The sequence below is a fragment of the Trifolium pratense genome, linkage group LG3 (genome assembly GCF_020283565.1).
Source record: "Trifolium pratense cultivar HEN17-A07 linkage group LG3, ARS_RC_1.1, whole genome shotgun sequence".
Lineage (NCBI taxonomy): Eukaryota > Viridiplantae > Streptophyta > Magnoliopsida > Fabales > Fabaceae > Trifolium > Trifolium pratense.
This window is the reverse complement of record NC_060061.1, coordinates 29,596,484-29,620,269: the sequence shown is the minus strand read 5'-3', so window position 1 is coordinate 29,620,269 and position 23,786 is coordinate 29,596,484. Positions and strand designations below refer to the sequence as shown.

Sequence of the window (23,786 nt, the reverse complement as noted above, 5' to 3'; positions counted from 1 at the left end):
CGGGGGTTACGCTTGGATTACATCGTATATCGGTGTTACCTTTTTGATATGCTAGTTCTTGTATAAGTGACATCCTTAGGGATGAATATGGCTTATGTATATATATATATATATATATGTATATATATGCATGCTTGGTTTGATTGAATCCGCTGTTGCTTTTCATGTTAAATTTCATGACGCTCTGTGTGTATGCTTGTGTTTTAATTACCGCGTGGCACTCTGCCTTTACACTTGTTGAAAAGTTTTTAAAATTACGTTTTTAAGGGTAGTATGGGTTAGGGTGTTACAGCTTATGTTAGCAAGCTTATAATATAAGAGATTATCGGTTTTTAATTGTTTAAATTGTGCAATGAAAATTGATGGTGCTTAATTGTCGTATGAAATCTTTCCTATGAAAGTTGATGGAGCTTAACACTTTGTGGACATAATTTAAATCACAATTGGTCTGCTAGTGCATATTATATCAATTGATCATCGGTTAATATTAAATCTGCAATATTAAAAACAAAATAATAAATGTGATTAGTGACATGACTATGGTTGTGTTTGGTTGTATTGCAAAAAAAAAAATTGATTTAGTAGAATTGAGTTTGATAATAACTTTCCAAATTACACGTGATAATAACTTTCCAAATCTCACATGATAATTATTCTCTAAATTTATGATCCGGTAGAAAAAAAAATCATTGATCAGGAAAGACATAAAAATATTTTGTGATGAATAATATAGTCAACAATAATTTTGATATGATATACTTTTAAAATTGATGGTGCTTATCAATTATTGCACATAATTTTAATCACAATTGGTATACTTGCCATAATGGTTGGAAATATTGTCTTGCATTGAAGGGTTGCGGGTTTGAATCCTAGTCAAGACAAAATTGTATTATTTTTTAATAAAAATTGCAAGATAAAATAGAGGGAAAACAGAAAAAACAAATTAGAGTTTAGAATTTGCTTATGTATACAAGCTTATAATATAAAAGATTTCCTGTTTCATTCTATAATCTTATCATTGAATTCTATACTCTCCATGCCATAAATATTTATAAAAAAAAATGTTTAAGAGTGTACTTAAGAAAATAAGCATTGAAATTTTGTACTGGGATGAATTTAACTTCTTTTTTCTACAATAATAAAGTTATATACTTCTAATATAAGATGGAATAATCAAATATTTGGTGACGAAGATAATATTTTGATGCTCTAGTAAGTGTATTAGCAAAAAATTAATTTGTCTTCTAGTAATAAAAATTATCATAAAGTTCGGATAGTTTTGTAACAACATTTTACGATCATCAATAATAGTCCCAAATTCAGGTTTGTCACTCGATGATAGCTTGGATCACTACCAAGCAATTTAGTTACAGGGGTGGAACTTGCTTCCAAGATTAGAGAAAAGAAAACTGTACTTATGGGACCTGCTGAATTAGAAACCGGTCCAGTAACTGGACAAAATACGTAGTACGTAACAAATGACAGGACAAAAAAAAATTTATCCCTCATTGAACGGGACAATTTTTTGTCCACAGTACAACTATAAAAAAAAATGAAAATACCCATTTATTTTCAAATATAAAAAATATTATAGCCCTATTTCTCTCCGGTATAGTTTTGTTCTGTCCTATACTATCTTGTTCTGTCTTGTAGTATTTTGTCCAGTATTTACTGTTTTGCAAATCAAACGCACCCTTGAAGTACAAAGTTATAAATATTCTATAAAATTAAAAAAGGTTTTTGCGTAAGATATTTCAAAAAAACTTTGTCTTGAGAATTGAGTATATCGATCGGTCGTTAAATTGGGGTGAATATTTTATTTTACATAAGACATTTTACGGTAAATTGGGGTGAATTTATTTATACTATAAAGATGATACATGAGTTTTAGTGTGGACTTTTCATAATACCAACAATACCCTTTATTTTTTTAATAGCAACAAAAATCTTTTATTAATAAAGTCACCATAACATAAGGCACATCTTTTTTTTTAGCAGCAAAATTTTTTTATTAACAATTTGACCATAACATAAGACTTTTTTTTTTTACACGGGTAGGCGCGAAACACGCATACCTGACCCGCTAGTATAGAAATAACAAAAGCCATTATATAATCAATGAGACATTCTTCATATATATAATGGTTGTAATATGCAACTAGGTTAACCGTAACTTGCATTGCAGTTTTGGAGGAAACTTTTTCACCATGTAATTTATTAAAAAAAAAAAAAGAAATGTAATGTGTCTTACATAGGAGTCGAACAAAGGATCACTTGCTGTAAATCCTTCTTAGTTCTTATATATAATGGTTGTATATGCAACTAAAGTAATTATTTGTCCAATTTTTTTTTTTAAGTTGAAACTATACGTATAATATTATTAGCATAATATAGATGTTAGAATCAGAGATACACAAATAGGAAAAGAGAAAGACGGCTAGGGTTTCAATAGAATATCAATAGCTTAACATTACAAAAGAGTTACTAGAGAATATATATAAAACCTAATGGACTCTAAACTAACAGGCCCAATTACATAACCTATTATTTTATTATCTAACACCTACTCTCAAACTCATTATGCATCAACAAGAAGCATTATGAGTTTGTCAAACAAAATACGAAAATAAAATAAACTACCAAATAAAATAAACTTGTAACATCACCCCTCAAGCTAAAGCTTACTAAGCTTTAAGCTTGTTACAAATTAGCCCTGACAACAAATCAACCCAATTAAGATCAAGATCAACTAAGAGCAGTCATTCGCAGTCAATACATAAACCATCAAAGAAGGGAGAAACAAATCAAATTAATCCAACATCCAATCTAGTCCGGTCCAAAGTCAACCAATCCAAATCGTACCAAAACAAACAAAAGAAGTGCAATAGGGAGAAGTGCAATGCAATCAGAAGAGAAGTGCAATAGGGGGAGAAGTGCAATACAGTCAGAAGAAGTGCAATAGGGAGAAGTGCAATACAATCAGAAGTGCAATAGGGGGAGAAATGCAATGCAATCAGAAGAAGTGCAATAGGGAGAATTGCAATACAATAAGAAGAGAAGTGCAATAGGGAGAAGTGCAATACAATAGAAGAGAAGTGCAATAGGGAGAAGTGCAATACAATCAGAAGAAATGCAATAGGGAGAAGTGCAATGCAATCAGAAGAAGTGCAATAAGGGAGAAATGCAATGCAATCAGAAGAGAAGTGCAATAGGGAGAAGTGCAATAGGGAGAAGTGCAATACAATCAGAAGAGAAGTGCAATAGGGGGAGAAGTGCAATACAATCAATCATAATCAGAAACCAAATAGAGGAAGACAATCAAAGAAGAGAAATCGGCATACTAAAGAAAGATCAACCAAATAAGAGACATGGAGAGAGAAGAACCAAATCAATCCGGGAGAGTAATCAAATAGAACCATCAAACATACTACTGCATTGGAAAAATATCAAAACCAACAAAAACACAGCTTCAAACGGCGTTCCCATAACAATATTATTACTGCCGCAATAAACTTTCAACATAGACATGTTCAAAAGGTTCTTCCTTTTTTTTATTTGAGATCAAAATGAAATTCCACCAAATAAGACCAAAGTGTATGTGATGGAAAACTTGCAGCGCCGAACCAATTTGCAAACCAATGGTAATTTGCCAATACCAAATCAAAATCAAATTACACAACCAAAATCTAAATTCCCAGCCACAATAAACGTGCCTTTCACCGTCAAAATGCATCAATAGCAACTGAATCAAACCCAACAATCAAAACAAGATCAGCGGAAGGATGTCCTTTTTATTTCTTTTTTTTTTCTTCTTCGATAGAACCAATCAATAAAAACAAAACAAACGTATTCCCAAATTATAGGGAACTTGGCAGCGGAATAACAACATACAATCTAAGGAGGATCGAAACAAGCTCTCGATACCATGTTAGAATTAGAGATACACAAATAGGAAAAGAGAAAGACGGCTAGGGTTTCAATAGAATACCAATAGCTTAACATTACAAAAGAGTTACTAGAGAATATATATAAAACCTAATGGACTCTAAACTAACAGGCCCAATTACTCTAGTTTTACTATAGGTGGTTGAAGACGACGAGTGTTACTCTAGTTTTAAACTGCCATAGTTGGTGGTCTAGTCCTTTGTTATGTTTGAGCCTTGTATAATTTTGATTGTTGTATTTCTTTCTTGGTCCCATTGTAAACTTTGGTAGTCTATCTTGGCACACCTTGTGCTGAGGAGGCTGTTTTCTTCAGTTAATATATATCTCATTTTAGCTTTTTCAAAAAAAAAAAAAAAACAGGCCCAATTACATAACCTATTATTTTATTATCTAACAATAGAGACACATTATGTAACACCCAAACTCCTTAACGCAAATTTATTAAATATAAATAAATAAAACCCTTAAGAAATTAAGGCGACACGATTATAATACAAAAACCACAGCACAAACACGTCATGCTAGCACACCGGAAATTAAAATCAAATATAGTTCATTGTGCATGTCATACAATAACCATATTGTTCACATAATATCCTAAGACTCTAAGCCATATCAACAACAAGGATATTATGTTTACAACAAAAAGTAAGGATTAGCAAGGTCAAATATGCCATCACGGGCTTAAGTACAATTCAAGCGAATAACTCGACACGGTAAACACCTAATCAAAGCAATTCTATACAACCCGTCAAAAAGATATACACACACACACACACATATATATATATATATATATATATATATATATATATATATATATATATATATATATATATATATATATATATATATATATATATATATATATATATATATATATATATATATATAAAGGAGTAGTCTAAGCTAAACTCCTCACCAAAAAGCGCGCTACCACAAAGCACGAGCAAGCTCTCTAACTCTGAGCCGGATCCTCAACCTGAGTATCTGAACCCCCAACGGTCTAGCACATAACACAAAGCATGAGAGTTAGATCACATAATCAAAATATAAGTGTAAGTAAAACGGTACTTAAACACTCCTTCATAATACATGCATAATCATACATTATACATATACATCAACATCTATCATTCAATTATAAATTCTTAAACACACATAATCGAATACTCAAACATCAATTATCAATTATTGCAATTAGCCAAGCATGTGTCACATATCACTTATCACATAAATGTACACATAACCTAATGCAACTCTAATACTTAAACTTTATGAATGTCATCCTAGACATCACTAATGCATGTGGTACCATCTTCTTTATTAGAGTATCTCACCTCTAATATCCTTCTTTATCTGATAAAGAAAATCCAATATACTTCTTTATTGGAATATCCAATATCATATTTAATTCATGAATGCATGTATATGTTTTTCATGAATTCACTCACAATTATTTAGCATAAAGCCCTTCATTTACAATGTGGAACACTATCCAACATTCTTCATCATTAAGATTAAACAAAACCTTAATATTCTTCGTTTATAACTTCATACATGATTAACAATCATCAACGATTAACAATGAGCATTATAAGCATCAATAAGTGTTGGGTTTTTGTATATTGGCTACATTTTGCAAAAACATATTTTAGCCAAGTGTTGAGACAAATGTGCTGACCCCAAGTGTTGTGACAAATGTTGTTACACTTTGGAACAACACCTGACTCTGTTCTGCGCGTGCCAGCTAGATGTTATTATTTTCTACTCAATCTTTTGAAGATCTGTTTGAAGAATTATTTCAAGGTTTCTTACAGAGGAAGGCGCACGTGTTTAATGTGTCTTCATGAGGCAGCCAAACCCTAGTTTTATTTTCCAAAGGAATTATATTTTTGGAAAATATATTTTTGCGGTTCAAAAATATAACTATTGTTTTCAAAAATATATTACTGCTGCCGCAATTCTAGAAGCCCTAATTTTGTCTTGAAGCCCAAGTTATTCTACTACTATAAATACGAAGGCAAGCATATGGTTTCAAGCATCTAAAATCGTGTTCTTACAAAGCGTGTGTTTTAGGGATTTTAGAGTGTTAATTGTGAGCCTTTCTTGTATCTCATTGATGCAAGCTTAGGACCTGAGTGTTATTGAGTTGTAAGTGTGAACTTCTCCTAAGCTTTGAAGTACGGAGATTGTTCTATTGTGTTGTGTGGTTTACTCGCAAGCTTTTAAGCAAGAGTGAATCCTAGTTTCTTAGGAGTGTGTCTCCACCTGTTGTGATTGTGGAATTGAATAGCAGCGCTGTCTGTGTTGCTTAGGTGGGAATTGGGACGGGGTCTCATATCTAGGAGTTCCTAGGTAGAAGGGTCATTGGGTAGTGATTAAGTGAGAAGTTGTAAACGGGTGAGTTTAGCTTCGAAGTAATACTGCTGATAGTGGACTTCATTCCTGGATTGGTATCCCCCAGAGTAGGCTTTAGGCTGAACTGGGTTAACAACTCTCGTGTGTTATTTACTTTACTGTTTGTATTGTTTTATGTTATTTGCTCTGTTTATAGACAAGTGTTGGCGCACCAGTAACAACATCTGTCTACAACAGACAAGTGTTGCTACACCTTGAGCAACACCTGTCCACTGTGTGCCAGGAATTTCAATTGGTATCAGAGCAGGCACCCTGTTCTGAATTTTAGGGTGAGCTCCAGGGAAATCGTTTCTGGCAAGGATGGACAAAGAAGGAGGTTTTGTTACCAGACCACCTCTTTTGGTTGGCGCTTCAAACTATGACTATTGGAAGTCCCGCATGATGGCCTTTCTAAAACAAATTGATAGCAAGACATGGAAGGCAATTCTGAGAGGATGGACTCCACCTGTGAAGATGGACAAAGATGGTAAACCAACTCTTGAGTTGAAATCTGCTGAAGAATGGTCCAAAGAAGAGGATGAGCTTGCTCTTGCAAACTCAAAAGCATTATATGCACTATATAATGGTGTTGACAAGCACATATTCAGACTCATCAAAAAGTGTGTCTGTGCTAAGGAAGCTTGGACAATCCTTGAGACTGTTCATGAAGGTACCTCTAAAGTGAAGCTGTCTAAGCTACAACTCCTAACAACTAAGTTTGAGAATCTTAGAATGAATGATGATGAAACCATTCAGGATTTTCACATGACCATACTTGATTTTGACAATCAATTTGATGCCTTGGGTGAAAAGATACCTGAAGAAAAGCTGGTAAGAAAAATGCTCAGATCTCTACCTAAGAAGTTTGACATGAAAGTCACAGCTATAGAAGAAGTAAAGGATATCACAGATATGAAGCTAGATGAACTGGTTGGTTCACTACAAACCTATGAGGTAGCTACAAATGAAAAGATGGATAAGAAAAACAAAAGTATTGCCTTTGTTTCAAATGCTGAGGAAGAAGATCAACTGAGTGACACAGAATCTGAACAAAGCATCTCTGATGCAATGGTTCTTTTGGGAAAACAATTTAATAAGGTGCTAAAGAGAATGGACAAACGCTCGAAGACAGGTGCAGCTGACATTGGTCGCAACACTTACAGGAATTTCAGAAAACCTGTAACAGATGAAAAATCAGCTCCAAATAAAGGTGTTCAATGCCATGAATGTGAGGGGTTTGGTCACATTAGAAGTGAATGTGGAACCTTTCTGAAGAAACAAAAGAAGGGGTTAACTGTAACTTGGTCAGATGAAGATTCTGAAGGAGAAGCCGATACTGCAAAAGCTATACATGTATTGACAAGTGTTTGCACATCTGACACTGAATCATGTGAAGAAGAACTAACCTTTGATGAACTTGCTGAATCATATAAAAAGCTGTGTCTGAAGAGTGCAGAAGTCTGCAGAGTCTCTGAAGAGCAAAAAGAAACAATCACTAAGTTGCAAACTGAGAGAGCTGCTAATTTGTCAAGAATCTCTGAATTTAGTACTAAATGGGAAGATAGTTTAAAGATCATTGAGGAACAGAAGGCAACTATCATCAACTTAGAAGCCGACAAGATCAAACAACTGACTGAGATAGCCCATCTGAATGAAGAGGTAACTGAATTAAACTCTCATCTTGAGAATTTAAAGAAGCATGTTCTTAGGCTATTCAAAGGGAGTGATCTAGATGAAATCCTGGAAACTTTGCCTGCTCCTAGTAGATCCAAAACAGGCATTGGGTATGAATACAAAAATGTTAATAGGATTATGGATTACAACAAAGTAGGGAAATATATGCCTGAGATAAGTAAACAACCGTCTCCAAAAATGCATGACAGGATGTCGTCACACCTGTCTCCTAGACAGCAGAGACAAGTGTTGCCACATGTGGCACCACATCAGCAAAGATGGCAGAGACCTAGGTTTATACCTAGACCAAGAAGCAGGTACCACTCATGGAGATGTCATCACTGTGGAAGAAAGGGGCACATAAGGCCCTACTGCTACAAATTGTATGGGTATCCAAGTGAAATTCCACAAGAGTCTGATCCATCCATTACTAAAACAAGGATGGAATGGAAGCAAAAAAATGATACAACCAATACCAAGGAGTATACAGCTGAAAGCAGTGGGAAAAGTCTGATTGCCCATACGTCACTCCGAGCCTCATCAAAAGAAGACTGGTACTTTGATAGTGGTTGTTCCAGACACATGACTGGTGTTGAAAAGTATTTGAAAGAGGTAAAATCCTATGCCACAAGTTTTGTGACATTTGGAGATGGAGCAAAGGGGGAAATCAAAGGTATTGGAAGACTGATTGACCATGGTCTACCAAAACTTGAAAATGTACTCCTTGTAAAAGGACTAACTGCCAATCTAATCAGTATAAGCCAACTATGTGATCAAGGCATGAAAGTCAACTTTACAAAAAATGAATGTCTTGTCAGCAATAATGAAGGAGACATCCTTATGAGGGGTGTTAGATCAAAAGACAACTGCTACTTGTGGATCCCTCTTGAAGAAGCCAATGTATCTACATGTCTCTTAACTAAAAATGAAGAGGTTAAGCTGTGGCATCAAAAATTAGGACATCTTAATCTGAAGAGCATGAAGAGAGTCATATCAGAAGAAGCTGTCAGAGGACTACCAAGCTTACAGATACAGGAAGGCAATATCTGTGGTGAATGTCAGATTGGGAAGCAAACAAAAGTGTCGCACCAAAAGTTGCAACACTTGACCACCTCTAGAGTTCTTGAGTTACTACATATGGATCTGATGGGGCCCAACAGAACGGATCAGGCTATCTATCAATCGATTTTTAAATAGCACGTTCATATCGCTTTTCGTTCATTTCCGCCACGCCAGCCACAATAAATAAGAAGAAGCAGGCGAAGCAGCTAGAAGCGCTCGCTTCTAGCCCTTGAATTCTTATTTAGCTTTTTGACGTGAGATAAACCTATTTGGTTGTGTGTTTGGAACACTTATTTAATTAAGCACTTATTATAAATTACTTTTTTTTTACACCAAAAAATAAATTATTTTCTTAAGCTCTGTCAAACATAACACATATTTATATAAAGGTCTTGATACTAACATGTGTCCTAAAGGCAAAAATCCGAGGTTCGAATTCGAACCTCTCAAATTGTGCTATGTAACACTTATTATGTGTTTTATTATTAGTATTATTATATTTTTTTAATGAAGCAGTCTAGTGGCTAGAAAGTCCACCCTTAAGTAGGTGTTCGAGATTCGAACTCCAACTCTGCATGTATAATGTAATATTCCTCTGGACTGAGCTGAATTTACATGACACTATCAGACTCTATCTAAGTAGTAATAATTTAGAGCGTCGATTAATAAATTAAAATATAGTTGACAATTTCTTTATATTTTTGAACTAATCAAGACACTAATTATTTTTACATTTTTATTATTGTCAAATGATATTTAACGTCATTTCATTCCAACAAGTTGCTTTGAACTTGTTCTAATTAAGTTTCATTCTTCATTCAAAAAAAAAAGTTTCATTCCACACATAGTTCTTGACTTTTTCAAAAAAAAATATATATATGATATCAACCAGACGGCATTTGTGTCGCTAGTATTTGAATTTGAATGGTTCTGTTTGTTCATTTGTTACCACAACTTGCCAAATGACACCTAAATTGACTACATGCTGCAACACGTTTTTCATTCCATTCTTATTTTAGATTATAATCTTTTAGTTATTGTTTTTTGCAAACATCCATATTTTATCTCTATTTTTAATACTACACATAATGTTTTATATTTTATCTCTAGAAGTACATTTTTACATAGTATATATAATTTTTAGAAGGATACTACTAGAAATTCACACACATAACCGTGAGTTTCATAGCACTTCGGAATTTTAATAAAGGAAATTGTTTATCATTTATGGAAATTTGATGAGTCAAGCTTTATAATGATGAAAGATAGAAAAGAAAAGTATTAAGACTAAATCAGAGTTGCAAAAGGTGTGAGATTGAGCTAAGGGTTAAAAGAAATTGAAGGTGCAAGATTAAAGTTCTGACAAATCGTTAAAAAACTAACATAACAATTAACATCCGTACTTCTTAGACTTGAGAAATATATCTTCTAAACAATCTCTTATCAACTTTCTGAATAACTTACTCACTACCCTTCTCTCCCTTTTATAACATATTTATTCTCATAAAATGCCACTAATAACTCCCCTAAAATGCCCAAAAACTCTTCTTCTCCCCCATTCTAATTACTTCTAGAAAGAGTGGTCATGTAAAGTGGGCCAATAATTGGGCCAGCTAGCATACTAAATCCTGGTGTTCTATATGTTTATGAGTGATGGTGTCCAGTCTAGCAACATCGATATTTGACAGTTGAGTTAGGTCTTATAGACAATAATAACTTTTTGTCTCAACTCAATTATACAATTAACTATTAAGTATATGCATAGTAATAACTAGCTTTTAATAAGGACAGATATTTTTGTTATGATACCTGTAATATTTACATTTGATTTGTGCAGCCGGGGAATTACCAAAGAGCAATGGCATTCCATGGAGAGGAAACTCAGGATTACAAGATGGAAAAGACACTACTGATGATAAAAAAGGACTTGTTGGTGGTTATTATGATGCAGGAGACAATATAAAGTTCCATTTTCCAATGTCTTTTGCTATGACAATGCTAAGTTGGAGTGTGCTTGAATATAAGCAAAAATACATGGCAATTAATGAGTATGATCATGCTAGAGAACTCATTAGGTGGGGTACTGATTACTTGCTTTTAACCTTCAACAGTTCTGCTTCCAAAATCAACAAAATTTATGCTCAGGTAAGTTAATTTTTGTTTCTATACATTTTATTCTACCCTTAAAAAAGAGGTGAAACATTTAGTGATGAATGTTCAATGTTGTGTTACATAGAAGATTATATTTTGATAAAAACATAATTAGCATTAGTGTTGATGATATACTACTAAGTGCTTAACTATAAGCTATTTATATAACAAAATATAAAATAATGTTAGGTTGATTTCATATTAGCAGTTTTCATAAACTATCTTCGAAAGCTTACGAAAATAAGCATAAAATAATTCGTAAGCTGTTTTCATAAACTTTCACAAACAATCTCACAAGTGTTTAAATCAGTAGATAAATTCAAATAAGTCAATTCAACCAGGCCTAAATCATGCGTGCATAACTTTTTTATGTTCTATATATCTTTTTTGTGGTATAATTCAACAAATCTTATGTAGTATTTCTTAATTCGTGCCACCTTCTGGTCGGTCTAAGAGTGAGTGAGGCCTAAAACAAACTCCGATAGAAACATTATATAGCACATTCTATAAATTTGAATGCTAAGTGCAATGCATTTTCATTTTATGTTTAGGTTGGTGGATCTCTAAATGGTTCTAAAACACCAGATGATCATTACTGTTGGCAAAAACCAGAAGACATGGACTATCCACGCCCAACGACAACTATATTCGAAGGACCTGATCTTGCGGGAGAAATGGCAGCAGCATTAGCAGCAGCATCCATAGTATTCCAAGACGACACCACATATTCCAAAAAACTACTCAAGGGAGCTGAAACGGTCTTTGCATTTGCACGAGACTTTGGTAAAAGATCGACATATAGTCGCGGAAAGCCTAACATCGAACCTTTTTATAACTCATCTGGTTACTTTGATGAGTACATGTGGGGTGGTGCTTGGTTGTTTTATGCAACTGGAAATAGTACCTACATTTCATTGGCAACTGATCCTAATGTGCCTAAGCATTCCAATGCATTTTATATGATTCCTGATTTGAGTGTTCTGAGCTGGGATAATAAGTTACCTGCTGCTATGTTGTTGTTGACAAAGTTTAGGATGTTTCTTAGTCCTGGTTACCCTTATGAGGAAATGCTTAGTATGTACCATAATGTTACTAGTCTTACCATGTGCTCTTATCTTCAACAATTCAAGGTCTTTAACTGGACTAGAGGTAATTCAAAATAATTACTCCTTCCGGTCCTTTTTACAAGAGACACTTCACTTTTTTAGATTTATTAAATAATTAATATACATGATCTATAGACCGGATACATTAATTATTCAATGTGTTGGATATTTGAATTGGCTTAATTTTGCTAAAACAAATATACTAACAAGATGTTGGAAAACATGTTACAACATCCTTTTTATTCAAGGAAATCTCGCGCATTTATGAGAGCATCTGCTATTTATGGAAATCCACTTAAAGAGCACGCTCAATGGAGATTTGATCTGATCAGGAGCTTTAAGGATAAGACAAACTTAATGGAATAGCTGGATGACTTATCCTATCACATAAAGTCCTTTAAACACTTTTGGAAAGTCTTGATATATCCTTAATGAAGATTGAAAAAGTATCAGATCATCCTTTATGATTCTCAAGGAGCGTCTGAGCATTTGTGAAGAAAGAGGAGCGTGCCTAATCATTATATATACGAAGACCAAGCTCAAGAATAGAGATCTCATTGAAAAATATTAGTTCACATATTGAGTCTTTGTTGAGTCTTTTATTTTGTTTTGATTGTAATTCTTGCTTGTGGATTCTATAACACGAGTTAAGAAGTAAGTTTGTTATTTTAAGGTTACTCCTAAGCTTTGAAGTACGGAGTTTACCGTGTGTGATTCACTTGAAGCTTTTAAGCAAAAGTGAAGTGTTGTCTTGGCAAGTTGTCGCCACATCATTCTTAACATTGTATAATCAACACAGGTTGTGTTGTGTGAGTGGAAGTGAGATGGGATCTCATGTCTAGGAGTTCCTAGGCAGAAGTTGCATGAGTAGTGTCGAGGTTATAAGACGTAAACCAGGGGTTTGCTGGATGTCTTAGTGTAAGGCGTAAATCCTAGGGTTTGCTGGAGGTCTTAGTAACTAGAGCTATTAGTGGATTTCCTTCCTGGATTGGTATCCCCCAGAGTAGGCAGTTGGCTGAACTGGGTTAACAATTACTTGTGTCATTTATTTATTTTCTGTCAGTTTTTATATGTTATATAAGATGTGCCAACAAAAGAAACAACATTAATCATAAAGTAGTTGTTGGGACATCTTAGGCAACATCATTCTAGTGATACCAGAATTTCAATTGGCATCAGAGCAGGCACCCTGTTCTGTTATTTTGGGTGAGCTCCAGGGAGAGTACTTTCTGGTACAATGGATAAAGAAGGAGGGTCAGTGTCTAAACCCCCCTTACTGACAGGTCCTGAGAACTATGATTATTGGAAATCCAAAATGGAGGCTTTCATAAAATCAATTGACAGCAGGACATGGAAGGCTGTGTTACGTGGATGGGAACCACCAATGGTTCTTGACAAAGATGGCAATAAAACTGATGTCAAGAAGCCAAATGATGAATGGACTAAAGATGAGGATGATCTGGCACTTGGCAACTCCAAAGCCTTGTATGCTATTTTTAATGGTGTGGATGCAAACATGTTCAGGCTTGTTAAGAGATGTATTACTGCTAAGCATGCCTGGGAAGTTCTGAGAAAAGCTCATGAAGGAACATCAAAAGTTAAGCTATCTAAACTTCAGATGCTCAAAACCAATTTTGAGAATCTCAGAATGAAGGAGGAAGAAACCATTCATGACTTTCAGATGAATGTGCTTGATTTTGCAAATTCGTTTGATGCACTTGGAAAACCTATCTCAGATGAGGAGCTAGTTGGAAAAATACTCAGATCTTTGCCTAAAAGATTTGATATGAAGGTGACAGCTATTGAGGAGGCTCATGATCTTTCAAGTCTAAATTTAGATGAACTCATAGGATCACTTCAGACCTATGAAATTGGCCTAAACAGGAGAAATGAAAAGAAAGATAAGAATCTAGCCTTTGCTTCAAAAAGTACTGCTGATGACTTACAAATTGAATCTGAAGGTGAAGAAAGCTTAGCTGAATCTATGGCTATGCTTGGAAGACAGTTCAACAAGTTGATGAAGAAAGTGGATCAAAGGCACAAGCCAAATGGTCGACTCAACAACAACAAACAGTCCAGCTCTCAGAAAAAGACAAATGAAGATGAAAGAGGAATGAAATGCCATGAATGTGAAGGTTTTGGACATATCAGACCTGAATGTCCAACCTTTCTAAAAAGGCAAAAGAAAAGTCTTGTGGTTTCATGGTCTGATACAGATTCAGAGGAGGAAGAATCTGCCAAGTTTGTTAATGCTTTAACAGGAGTTTGTGTATCTGACTCAGAATCATGTGATGAGGAGGTAACTTATGAGGAACTAGCTGCTACTTATAAAGATCTTCATACTAGAAGTATAGAAGTTTGCAAAGCATTAGAGAAACAAAAGAAGATCAATGGTAAACTACAAGCTGAGAAAAATGACTTACTCATAAACATTGATAACCTCAATGCTAAGGTTGAAGATCAGAGTAGTCAAATTCAACAGCTGGAAATGGAGAAGTCTAACCTCCTGTGTAAAGTTGCTGAACAGAATGAAGAAGTAATCAAATTAAATGCTGATTTAGATCAAGTCACTAAAGTGGCTAAAATGATGACCAAAGGTACTGATGCCTTTGAGGAAATGTTACAGAGACAAAACTATGGGAAACCTAAGCCCATTGGTTTTGAACATGAAAGAGTAAAGCAGCAGATGAAGTTCAACAATGCTACTATACATACTCCAATCAACAGCACGTTTGTGTCAGGAGGATTGTCGCAACATCTGATGGGACATTCTATGCCCAGGTTCTATAACTGGACATGTCATCATTGTGGCAGGAAAGGACACATTAGGCCTTTCTGCTATAGGCTGCACGGATATCCAAGGAGAGTTCATCAAGAATTCTATACTCCTGTCTTTCCTAATGTTACGACAAGACAGGAATAGAGAGAAAAGAAGAAGATCACAGGTCTAATAGCTCATACATCCTTGAGAGCTTCTTCAAGAGAAACCTGGTACTTTGATAGTGGCTGTTCTAGACACATGACAGGTGTTGAACATTATCTTGAAGACTTGAAGTCATATGCTACCAGTTTTGTGACCTTTGGAGATGGAGCCAAAGGTGAGATCAAGGGAGTTGGTAAACTTGCAAACCATGGCTTACCAAAGCTTGATAATGTGCTGCTTGTAAAAGGGCTTAAAGCTAATCTAATCAGCATAAGCCAACTTTGTGATCAAGGCATGAAAGTTAACTTCACAAAAGCTGAATGCCTAGTTACAAACGAGCAAGGAGAGCTGTTGATGAAAGGAGTAAGGTCTAGAGACAACTGTTATCTCTGGATTCCTAAAGAAGAAAATGTATCTACATGTCTTATTAGCAAAGAAGATGAGGTAAAATTGTGGCATCAAAAACTTGGCCACCTACACCTCAAAGGCATGAAAAAGGCAATAGCTAAAGAGGCAATCAGAGGACTTCCAAAGCTCAAAATAGAGGAAGGGAGTATATGTGGAGAATGTCAAATAGGAAAGCAGACAAAGATGTCGCATCCAAAGTTGCAACATCTTACCACAACAAGGGTACTAGAATTATTGCACATAGACCTGATGGGGCCAATGCAAGTGGAGAGCCTTGGAGGAAAAAGGTACGCGTTTGTCATGGTAGATGACTTTTCAAGGTTCACATGGATTGAATTCCTAAAAGACAAATCTGAAAGTTTTGATGCATTCAAAGAACTTTGTCTTCAACTCCAAAGAGAAAAGAACTCTGCTATTGTTAGAATACGAAGTGATCATGGTAAAGAGTTTGAGAATGCAAGCTTTCTTGAATTCTGCATCTCTGAAGGAATCAAGCATGAATTCTCAGCTCCAATCACACCTCAACAAAATGGTGTTGTTGAGAGGAAGAACAGGACAATACAAGAGTCAGCCAGAGTGATGTTGCATGCAAAACATCTTCCATATCAATTCTGGGCTGAGGCTATGCATACTGCTTGTTATATTCACAATCGTGTCACACTCAGAACTGGAACTTCTACTACACTATATGAACTGTGGAAAGGCAGAAAACCAACTGTCAAACACTTTCATGTGTTTGGAAGTAAGTGCTATATCCTATCTGATAGAGAGCACAGAAGAAAAATGGATCCTAAAAGTGAAGAAGGATTGTTTCTTGGATACTCAACAAACAGCAGGGCCTACAGAGTTTACAACCAGAGAACTAAGGTAATAGTAGAATCTATCAATGTTGTGATAGATGATTTGACATCTGCTAAAACATCTGATACTGAAGATGATGTTGCAACAACTTTGCCAACCTCTGAAGAAGCTGTAGCAGAAAAGGAATCAGATTCAGATGATGAATCAACCATTCCTACACCTCGCCCTGTGAGCAAAGTTCCTTCAATAAGAATACAGAAGAACCATCCCAAGGATCTCATCATAGGAAATTCTAACCAGGGAATTGCTACAAGAAGGACAAATGAAGTGGTTACTAATTCATGTTTTGTCTCAAAGGTTGAGCCTAAAAATGTAAAAGAGGCTCTCACTGATGAGTTCTGGATAGAAGCCATGCAAGATGAATTAACTCAGTTTAGGAGAAGTGATGTGTGGGATCTTGTTCCTAGACCCAATGGTGTTAATGTCATAGGCACAAAATGGGTGTTCAAGAACAAGTCAGATGAAAATGGTGTTGTAACAAGAAACAAGGCAAGGTTAGTGGCTCAAGGGTACACTCAGGTTGAAGGACTTGACTTTGATGAAACATTTGCGCCAGTTGCAAGACTGGAATCTATTAGGCTACTTCTTGGTATAGCATGCATCTTCAAATTTAAGCTGTACCAAATGGATGTCAAGAGTGCCTTCCTAAATGGGTACTTACATGAAGAAGTTTATGTGGAGCAGCCAAAAGGTTTTGTAGATCCTGCTAATCCTGATCATGTGTACAAGCTAAAGAAGGCTCTTTATGGACTGAAACAGGCTCCAAGGGCCTGGTATGAAAGGCTGACAAATTTTCTTGTTAGTCAAGGATACAGAAAAGGAGGCCATGACAAAACCCTGTTTGTTAAAGAACAAGAAGAGAAGCTGATGATTGCCCAGATTTATGTTGATGACATAGTATTTGGTGGAATGTCTGAAAAGATGGTGCAACATTTTGTACAACAAATGCAATCAGAGTTTGAAATGAGTTTGGTAGGTGAGCTGACATATTTCCTTGGTCTGCAAGTAAAACAAATGGAAGACACCATATTTGTCTCTCAAAGCAAATATGCGAAGAACATGATCAAAAAGTTTGGAATGGACACTGCAGCACACAAGAGAACACCAGCTGCTACTCATCTAAAGCTAACCAAAGATGAAAATGGCATTGATATTGATCAAAGCCTATACAGGAGCATGATTGGCAGTCTATTGTATCTTACAGCTAGTAGACCAGACATCACCTTTGCTGTAGGTGTTTGTGCAAGATATCAAGCCAAGCCAAAGATGAGCCATCTTGTACAAGTCAAAAGGATTCTGAAATATATTAAGGGCACGAGTAATTATGGGATTCTGTATTCCCAGACCAAGAACTCAACTTTGATAGGGTATTGTGATGCAGATTGGGCTGGAAGTGCTGATGATAGAAAGAGCACTTCAGGAGGATGCTTCTTTTTGGGTGATAATTTAATCTCATGGTTCAGCAAGAAGCAGAATTGTGTGTCTCTATCTACTGCAGAGGCTGAATACATTGCTGCAGGTAGCAGTTGTTCCCAGCTAATGTGGATGAAACAGATGCTGAAAGAATATAATGTCGACCAAGATGTCATGACATTATATTGTGACAACTTGAGTGCAATCAATATATCAAAGAATCCAGTTCAACACTCAAGAACCAAACACATAGACATCAGGCATCATTTCATCAGAGACCTTGTTGAAGAAAATTGTGTGGAACTCAAGCACATTGGTACAAGTGAACAGCTAGCTGACATTTTTACAAAGGCACTTGATGCTAATCAATTTGAATTTTTAAGGGGCAAATTGGGAATTTGCCTGCATGAAGAAGCATAGCAGTTACAGCAGTTGAGGCGTGCAAAAGGAAACCGTTTTCTCTCCCATCATTTAATGCACGCTAATTTAGGGAAATCATTACAAACTTCCCTTAAATGTGTCTGTACACGCAATCAATACACTTTCATTAAAAACCTAATTTCTGATCGTGAACCCTATTCAATTGCTTCTCATCACAACCTTCATCCATTCAACTTCTCAAACTTCAAAAACCTTCGTTCAAACATGTCTGAATCATCACAAACTACAAAGACTGGCCGTTCTACTCGATCAAAGGCGAAGATCGATTCCTCAAAGATCATTAAGGACGCCGTTCCTGTTACGACTGTTCGTGCTACCAAACCCAAAGCTCAAACAAATGTCGCTGAGAAGAAAGGAAAAGAGAAATCTGTTGAGAAAAAGGAAGAAATCATCAAAGTAAGTGATGCTATCTCTTCTTTGAGTAATAAATCTAGTAAAGGAAGTTCTAAAAGGAAAAGAAGGGATTACAAATCTAAGTTTTCTCTGTCTATGTCTGATTTGGTGTTTGATTCGAATGTTAACACATCCGAGAAGGCAACTGGAGTAGTACCTCAAAAACCTAAACCTGTGTCTGTAGTTGTTGAAACAATTATTTCCACTGCTGGTAACCCTAGTCAAGAAAATTTGGGATCTGATGCTGAGAAGAGAGATCTGAATAATGTGCCTGTTGATACTGAGATGGAAGACACTCCAACAGAGGTTGATCCTAATATTCCTGACAAATCACCAACAATTGCTGAGATGGTGGCTGAAAAATCAACCCATGTTGTTACTGAAGAAGTTGTTATGAAGGATGTTGAAACATCCTTGAATGAGAATGAAGAAGTTGATACTGCAACTGCTGAGGAAGAACCTGTGAAGGAAACTGTTGCTGAAAAGGATGTTGAGACAACTGCCACAACATCTGAGTCCACAGATGAAGAAACTAGAACTCCTGATGAGGGTACTTCTGATAATAAAGAGGAAACTCAATCTGAAGAGAGCAACCAGTCCATCCCTACAGATGAGCAAGAGGTTGAAGCTGACAAGCCTGCAGAAGCTGAGAAAGAAAAAGATGTTGTTGATGTTGATGATTATGTCACCACCAAGACTGCTGAAAAATCAACTGGTGGTATAACAAAGAGATTGAGAAGCTGTACAGGGAAGGCTGTGGCCACTGCAAGCAAGACTCCTGCACCAAGAGTAAAAACAAAAGGTGTTGGACCAGTAAAAGGTTGGAGCAAAGTTTTCTCACCTCCCAGCAAGAAGAAGGAAACACTGAAGAGAAAGAAGGAGTCATCTAGTGACTCAGACTATGATGTTGCTGAAGATGTTGTTAACATCTCCTCTGCCAACCCTAAGAAGACTACTGTGAAGAAGGCTCCACAAGGTGTTGAAGAAGCCCCCTGTGACAACATTTCCTTCCATCGTGCTGCCTTTGCACTGAGATGGGACTACATTTACCAAAGGAGATTGGCTGTTGAAAGGGAACTAACCAAAGATGCTCTCAAATGTCAAGACATCTTTGACTACATCAAGGAAGCTGGTCTGATGAAGACAGTCTGTGACTTCAGTCCCTGCTATGAGCTGCTGGTGAAAGAGTTTCTTGTGAACATCCCTGAAGAATGTGATAATCCACTGAGCAAGGACTACCACAAAGTTTTTGTCAGAGGTAAATGTATCATTTTCTCTCCTGTTGTCATCAATGAATACTTAGGTAGGTCTGTAGAACCTAAGGCTGAATTAGAGGTTGCTAATGATGTTGTGAGTGCTGAGATAACTGGTGGTAAGGTTAAGGTCTGGCCTACAAAGAAGCTGATTCCCACGAGTAAATTGAATGTCAAATATGCCATCCTCAATAGGATAGGGTCAACCAATTGGGTACCAACCAAGCATGCAACCAATGTTGCAACCAACCTGGGTAGATTTATATATGCTGTAGGAACCAAGTTTGACTATGACTATGGGACCTTTATTTTTGATCAAACCATTAAGCATATTAGATCAACAGCTGTGAAGATGCCAATAGCATTTCCATCTTTGCTATGTGGAATTATCTTGGCCCAATATCCAGACATTAAGGTTGTGACTGACACTCCCAAGAAAAGGGAATCTGGTTTTACTTTTCATCATAAGCTCTTTGGTAATCACAATGTTACTGATCATGTTGGGACATCTGCTGCTGGAGCTGGTGTTATGACCAAAAGGGAAATTATTGCTGGCTTAAAGATTCAATGTCAGGAAATAGATAAACAGCAGGCTGAGCTTGAGGAAAGGAAGAATATGTTCTTGAAAATGATTGAAGGATTGGAAGCTGATGAGGTACCTGTGAAAGCTAGTGCAAATGTGGCTGCTACAGGTGATCAAAACAATGCAGATGAGGATGAAGGTTATGCTACTGCTACAGATGAGGATGAAGCCTCTGACAGTAGTGATGATGAATGATTTTGTAATCTGTTTAATATTTTACTGTACTTTGTTATTTGGTTTGTGGGTGTTTTTGTGCCCTGGATTTTAGCACCTTCTGAGTGCATGGTCTGTACTTTTAATTCTGCACTTTGGATACTTAACTTTCCTGTTTTGGCACATTTTGTGGCTAAAAAGGGGGAGTAGCATTTTGGTTTGTTTGTTTCTGCTACATGTTGTTGTGTCTTTTGTTATGTCATGTTTTTAAGTAGCAGTAAGCAAGTATTCAGGGGGAGTAAAAATTTTACCCTGAGATGATGCACAAGCTGATGAAGTCAGGGGGAGTTTGCTACTGAATGGATGCTGCCCTGATTGGACGAACATGTGCTAGAAGATGTGCTCCCATATGTCACAACACCTTTGATGACATATGACATATGATATATGTTTTGCTCTGATACCACGTTTTATTTTGCTCGAGGCAAATTGATGATAACTCCGCTGCTGCTGCCTCTGATGCATATATTTTTCACCTATGTGAAATTTTGATTAAATGATGCTCTAACATTCCTTCTTTTGTGTGACCATGGTGATTTGAAGGATTGCGCTTTTTTATCTCTCAAGGGTAATGGCCTGAAATTGTTTTAGCCAAAAATTGCCAAAGGGGGAGATTGTTGGATATTTGAATTGGCTTAATTTTGCTAAAACAAATATACTAACAAGATGTTGGAAAACATGTTACAACATCCTTTTTATTCAAGGAAATCTCGCGCATTTATGAGAGCATCTGCTATTTATGGAAATCCACTTAAAGAGCACGCTCAATGGAGATTTGATCTGATCAGGAGCTTTAAGGATAAGACAAACTTAATGGAATAGCTGGATGACTTATCCTATCACATAAAGTCCTTTAAACACTTTTGGAAAGTCTTGATATATCCTTAATGAAGATTGAAAAAGTATCAGATCATCCTTTATGATTCTCAAGGAGCGTCTGAGCATTTGTGAAGAAAGAGGAGCGTGCCTAATCATTATATATACGAAGACCAAGCTCAAGAATAGAGATCTCATTGAAAAATATTAGTTCACATATTGAGTCTTTGTTGAGTCTTTTATTTTGTTTTGATTGTAATTCTTGCTTGTGGATTCTATAACACGAGTTAAGAAGTAAGTTTGTTATTTTAAGGTTACTCCTAAGCTTTGAAGTACGGAGTTTACCGTGTGTGATTCACTTGAAGCTTTTAAGCAAAAGTGAAGTGTTGTCTTGGCAAGTTGTCGCCACATCATTCTTAACATTGTATAATCAACACAGGTTGTGTTGTGTGAGTGGAAGTGAGATGGGATCTCATGTCTAGGAGTTCCTAGGCAGAAGTTGCATGAGTAGTGTCGAGGTTATAAGACGTAAACCAGGGGTTTGCTGGAGGTCTTAGTGTAAGGCGTAAATCCTAGGGTTTGCTGGAGGTCTTAGTAACTAGAGCTATTAGTGGATTTCCTTCCTGGATTGGTATCCCCCAGAGTAGGCAGTTGGCTGAACTGGGTTAACAATTACTTGTGTCATTTATTTATTTTCTGTCAGTTTTTATATGTTATATAAGATGTGCCAACAAAAGAAACAACATTAATCATAAAGTAGTTGTTGGGACATCTTAGGCAACATCATTCTAGTGATACCAGAATTTCACAATGAATCTAGAAAGGTGAAGTGTCTCTTATAAAAAGGATCAGAGGGAGTATTAGTTAACATGTTATATTTTTGAGTTGTTTTTTCATTCAAAAAGTTATGATCGTGAAGTTTCAACAGGATCATAAGATGCATGTTGACATGAAAATTTGCAGGAGGATTGATACAATTGAACCATGGAAGACCACAATCTCTTCAATATGCTGTCAATGCTGCATTTTTGGCATCTCTTTTTGCTGATTATATGGAAGCCAAAGGTGTTCCTGGATGGAATTGTGGTCCTAATTACTTTTCAAGATCTGTTCTGAAGGCATTTGCAACCTCTCAGGTACTATTTGAAGTTCGAACAACTAAATTTAGACAACTTTTGCTATAACTTTTGCGAGAACTTTTTTAAGTGGTTAATGTAGTTCAAATAAGCGATTAATTACATTGAGTAGATGGTTAAAAAATATATTAGGTTGTTAAACTCATTAACTGTGATCGTAACTTCACTAACCACAATTTTGGAGCGATTAACCATAATTTTAGTTGTTCAAATCTACAAGTACTTGAAAAGTATGGTTATTCATGTCCAAATTTTTGGTTATGAAGTAATATTGATGATTAATGAGTTTCGGCATCTGATATATTCATTAACCACCTATAAAGTTGTCGAAAAATTTGTCTTGTACAAAAATCATTCGTTCTCTTAACGAAAATAATGTCCTTTTCTATATTTCCATCATGAAACAGATTGAATACATAATGGGTAAAAATCCAATGAATATGAGCTACATAGTAGGATATGGCAATAAATTTCCAAGACATGTTCATCATAGAGGTGCATCAACTCCAAATGATCACAAGCATTACTCATGGACTGGTGGTTGGAAGTGGCGCGACACAGATAACAGAAATCCTCACAACATTACAGGAGCAATGGTTGGAGGACCAAATAATTTTGACCAATTCCATGATTCAAGGACTAATTACAACTATACTGAACCAACTTTAGCTAGTAATGCGGGATTAGTAGCTGCTTTAATTTCCTTAACAAGTATTGAAGGTACTAGTGGTGTTGATATTAATACAATTTTTGAAGCTATTCCACCTTTTGGGCCACAAAATCCACCTCCACCACCACCTTGGAAACCATGATATCATATACTATTTCATTCATTGATTTTATCCTAGTCCTTGTGTTTTGGACAATACTTCTCCAATTTTCAACTTATGCATGTATATTCATTTATTTATAAATGATTTAGCTAGTTATACACTCTTATATATTATTTAAAATTTATTGTACTATTTTTGAATTGTGGATTTCAAAACCCTATTTTGAGTAAAC

The 23,786-nt window shown here is 35.9% G+C and overlaps 1 protein-coding gene across 1 annotated transcript; it reads left to right on the top strand.

The window, feature by feature from the left end:
* The first annotated feature begins 9,487 nt into the window (after positions 1–9,487).
* LOC123914930 (endoglucanase 12-like) lies at positions 9,488–23,593 on the top strand. Its single transcript, XM_045966092.1, has 5 exons — positions 9,488–9,500; positions 10,922–11,229; positions 11,787–12,384; positions 22,609–22,781; positions 23,189–23,593. Exons 1-5 carry the CDS (start codon positions 9,488–9,490, stop codon positions 23,591–23,593), a joined length of 1,497 nt encoding a protein of 498 aa, XP_045822048.1.
* The last annotated feature ends 193 nt before the right edge of the window (positions 23,594–23,786 follow it).

Bases quoted from the DNA above. Each gene is read 5' to 3' on its own strand.
- LOC123914930 (XM_045966092.1), top strand. The intron at 11,230-11,786 runs GTAAGTTAATTT...TTTTATGTTTAG, and splicing joins TCAACAAAATTTATGCTCAG to GTTGGTGGATCTCTAAATGG. The intron at 12,385-22,608 runs GTAATTCAAAAT...GAAAATTTGCAG, and splicing joins GGTCTTTAACTGGACTAGAG to GAGGATTGATACAATTGAAC.